The following is a 3942-nucleotide window of genomic DNA, read 5'->3' on the forward strand; positions in this document are numbered from 1 at the left end:
CTCCCCCTCCTGCCCCCCACTGCCCGGCACTGTGGGGGGGGCTCTGCGATGAGCTCCCAGAGGCCCTGATTCCCTGTTGCTGCAGCTGGTGAGTGCAGGACTTTTTACATTTATTTTTTATTTTTAGTGTCGGGAGAGTGGGCCAGGCAGGGCAGCCATGGGGGCTTCTCCTGTGGCTCCTCCAGCTGTGGTTGCCTCTGCCCCAGTGGGAGGAGCCACGAGAGAAGCCCCCATGCCTGCCCTGCCTGGGCCCAGCCTCCTGGCACTTAAAAAAAAAAATAATAACAATAAAAAGCCCCACACTCACCAGCTGCAGTAGCAGCGATTAGGGCCTCTGGGAACTCATTGCAGAGTCCCCAGCCCATACTGTGCAGGGCAGTGAACTGCACCCACATCCTTCCCCCCCTGCCCCAGCTGGGCAAGCAGCAGCATGGCAGAGCCCCCGCTCCCAGTGCTGCCGTGCCCACATTCCACACTCCTCACCCCCCTTCCTGAGTAATGCGCCCCCCCCCCCACCCTGGGTGGGCAGCTTGTCTCAGCCCCAATCCCTCCCTTCCCCACACTCCTTCCCTCACCTCTCCCCCAACCCCAACAGACTTAACAGCTGGAGGCAGCTGTGTCAGCTGCTTGTTTAGTTTATGGCTGAATCTCCATTTAATCTATGGCCGAATCAACATTTGCAGGAATGTGTTGAACATTTTGGGGTCTTAGGATGAAAAGATCTGTAAGAAAATATTAATGTATAGAAAGAACATATATGTATGTGTGTGTAAATAATACACCATGCATACATAATCTAATACTATTTTTAAGAGAGGCCTTTGTCCTTGGGGAGTCTCAGTTTATCCTGTCTAACAGATCTTAAAGATCCCATATTACAGCCACCAGTTTTCCATCTGAGGAAGACCTTCAGAACATTTCAGTTTCATTTAGAGTTTTATGTGGGAAGTAAATCCAGTAGATTTTTGGTCAAGCACAAAATACTTCCTCTCCCTATAGCCTGGATATGTTTTAAGATTCCTCAGGATTTTGAGGTCTTGCTGGTCTCAATAACAAGAAGTTGATAATTTGATGTGGATCTCCTATGTGACATTTGTATATGGTCAAAAAAAGGTATATTGAAAAAATGTGTTATCATACATTTTAGGTTATGACTAAAATAATTAACATATTGGATGCATGCAACTCTAGAAAATGAGAGGTATACTCATGGTTCTTTTTTTCCTTCTTCATGCAGGATGGATTGCAATGTTGGGAGCTATTTGGCTGCTAGTCTTAGCTGACATCCATGATTTTGAGATGATACTAAATAGAGTGGAATGGGCAACACTTCTTTTCTTTGCAGCCTTGTTTGTTTTAATGGAGGTAAGAAAAATAAGAAATAAATCCACTAAACTCATACCTTTGGGTTTTGTAATTGAACTGTTTGGATTTGACTCAGTTTATGAAGACATACATTATCTTGAACAGAGAACACCCACACAATACTGGTTGAATGCTTTTTGATAATTAAGATACAATTTAGTCATAATAGCACTAAATTAAAATTAAAGAGCTATGAGAACTCTGTAGTCAAAGTTGTGTCTCCCTTTAGGTTTTAAATCAGAGTTTAATGTTCTTTTCTCCCAACTTCCACAAAAAGAATAGCTTTAAAATTAGCAAGGATGGTGTGTCTGAATTTTTTTTTTTTTTTTTTTTTACTGATTTTTGGAATTATTTAGACAAACAAAAAAAAATATCAGGGATTAATTGTAGTTTAAAAATCTCTTTAACACATTTGCCACATTCTAGCTACAAAATCACTTGTCTTAGAGACTGAACCTGAGGCTTGTTTGATGCTTGAAAGTTCTTGTTAAGATCTAGTATATAAGACCAAATGTTGAATCATGATAGTCCTAATGAGACAAGCTAGTTAATACTTTTTGCTTATATATACAATCTCTGAGCAGTTTGAGTCAGCCATGTTTGTGTCCCATTTTATTCACTCTCTGTAAATCTTTATGGGAACTTTTTTTTGGCACATATTTGGAGAATGGATATTTTTTGTATGAATAAACACATTCACTGCAAACAAGATTATTTGTGCATTTCCAAGAGTGCTCATTGTTATTTCTTTTTATGCTTTAAAAGTTTCAGTCACCCAATCAGAGTTCAATATCAAGACAGCAATATAGCTCAGGTGAATAGTTGCAAATGATGGACAATAAATTGCCAAAGCAAACAGTTTGCAAACACCTGGTAATATGAAATGTGTTTTGGAAAATTTTTAGTCAAAATTAATAATTTCAAGATCACATCTGAATGTGTTAATGAACAATTCACCAACAGGAATGGGGTTAAATTCGCAGTAAATATTAACGATTGATATTTCAGCAATATCTAATTGATTTTAAATTAGAACAGTCAGAATCTAGTAAACTCCTGGAAGTTTACTGGAGGTTTTGTTCATCAATAGGAAATGCTCTGGGTTGCTAATAAGTTTACAAAGTTCATGAGGATTTTAATAGTTCTGATGAGTATTGTAGCACATCTAAGAACACCTACTATTTCATGCACAACTTCTAATGCAGTGGTCACCAACCAGTTGATCTCGATTGACCAGTTGATCTTGTAGCCTCTTGGAGTTGATCTGAGGCTGGGGGATGCAGAGTGCACATGTGCATGCATGCACACATGTGCCCCCTCCCCCCCAGCCCAGTAGGTCAGTCCATGGGGGAGGAAAGGGGAAGGGGCTAGATCAAGGCCCCTGTGGCGAGGGACAGAGTGCCGCAGAGGCAGGAGCAGAGGTAAAGTGAGTGAGTCCCTGGCTGGGTGGGTGGTGGTGGGAGGATCCAGCCCAGGAGGCTTGTCCAGGTCATGGGGACTCCTGCCACTGCGTGCACCCCAGTGGAGGCCCCGGGGTGCCCCCCATCTATGTGCAGCTGAGGCAGCTGTTGTTGCGGGCTTGGCTTTGCATGCTGAGCCCCACTGCAGCTAGTCTGGGAGTGGCCTGACACCAAGTGCATCCAGCCACTGGCTGGGCAGGGTATGAGGCTCAGCCCAGGGCAGGATGCATGTGGAGTCAAGCTGCTCTTGGGCCAGCTGCAGTGAGGCTTATGGCACAAAGCCCAGCCTGCAATGGCAGCCAACTCTGCCACTCACAGATGAGGGGGTATGTGCCCTCACCAAATGCCAGGCAGCGTAGGTGGCTGCAACAGCTGCGAGGGAGGGGCTGGGGCTGGAGCAGCGGCAGGCCCTGCACAGCTAGGGCATGGGATGGAACCACAAGCAGCTCATCTGAGGGGCATGGGGAGGAGGGACATGCACCCTGGGAGGGCATGGGGGGCATGTGGCCCCGGATCTGGATGCCAGCTTGGCTGGATGCTGCTGCGGGCTGCGGCCAGGGATGTGCTCACGCTGGGTGGTGGCGGTGCTGGGAGCAGGGCCAGGCTGCAAGCATCCAAAAATTTGGTGTAGACCCTCTCCTAGCACCACTGCCCAGCCTGAGCACAGTGTGGCCCAGCTCTCCACTGTGAAGAGTTTGACAGTGTCTTCCAACCTGCCCTACCCCCTACACAGATCCTGGGGGGGGTGGGGTGGGGAAGGGGTGGGGGAAGGGGAAGACAGTGCTACACTCTTCACAGGGTGGTGCTGGGCTGTGCTGCACTTGGGTCGGACAGCAGTGGCACGGGGGGGCTATGGTGAAGTTTTGGGGGCCTGCAGCCCCCTACCATAGCCCCACTCCCAGTGCTGCTGCCACTCAGGCCAAGCACAGCCCAGCACAGCCCCAGTCCCAGCCCACCATGGCAGCCAGTGTGGCTGGCATGCAGGTCCAGGGCCACATGCCCCCCATGCCCTCCCGGGGTGCATGCCTCCCCCCCACCAACGCCCCCTGGATAAGCTGCTTATGGGTCCATTCGATGCCCCGGCTGTGGGGGGCCTGTCTCTGCTCCCGCCCCCCTC

At 47.9% G+C, this 3942-nt stretch overlaps 1 protein-coding gene across 1 annotated transcript in view; it reads left to right on the plus strand.

The window, feature by feature from the left end:
* OCA2 (OCA2 melanosomal transmembrane protein) overlaps positions 1-3942 on the plus strand; it is a 421183-nt gene that overhangs the window by 261100 nt on the left and 156141 nt on the right. The window contains exon 19 of the mRNA XM_014527422.1: positions 1238-1365. Within this exon, the coding sequence (XP_014382908.1) occupies positions 1238-1365 (128 nt within the window). The remainder of the gene's footprint in view (positions 1-1237; positions 1366-3942) is intronic.

The sequence above is a fragment of the Alligator sinensis genome, unplaced genomic scaffold, assembly GCF_000455745.1.
Source record: "Alligator sinensis unplaced genomic scaffold, ASM45574v1 scaffold144_2, whole genome shotgun sequence".
Classification (NCBI taxonomy): domain Eukaryota; kingdom Metazoa; phylum Chordata; order Crocodylia; family Alligatoridae; genus Alligator; species Alligator sinensis.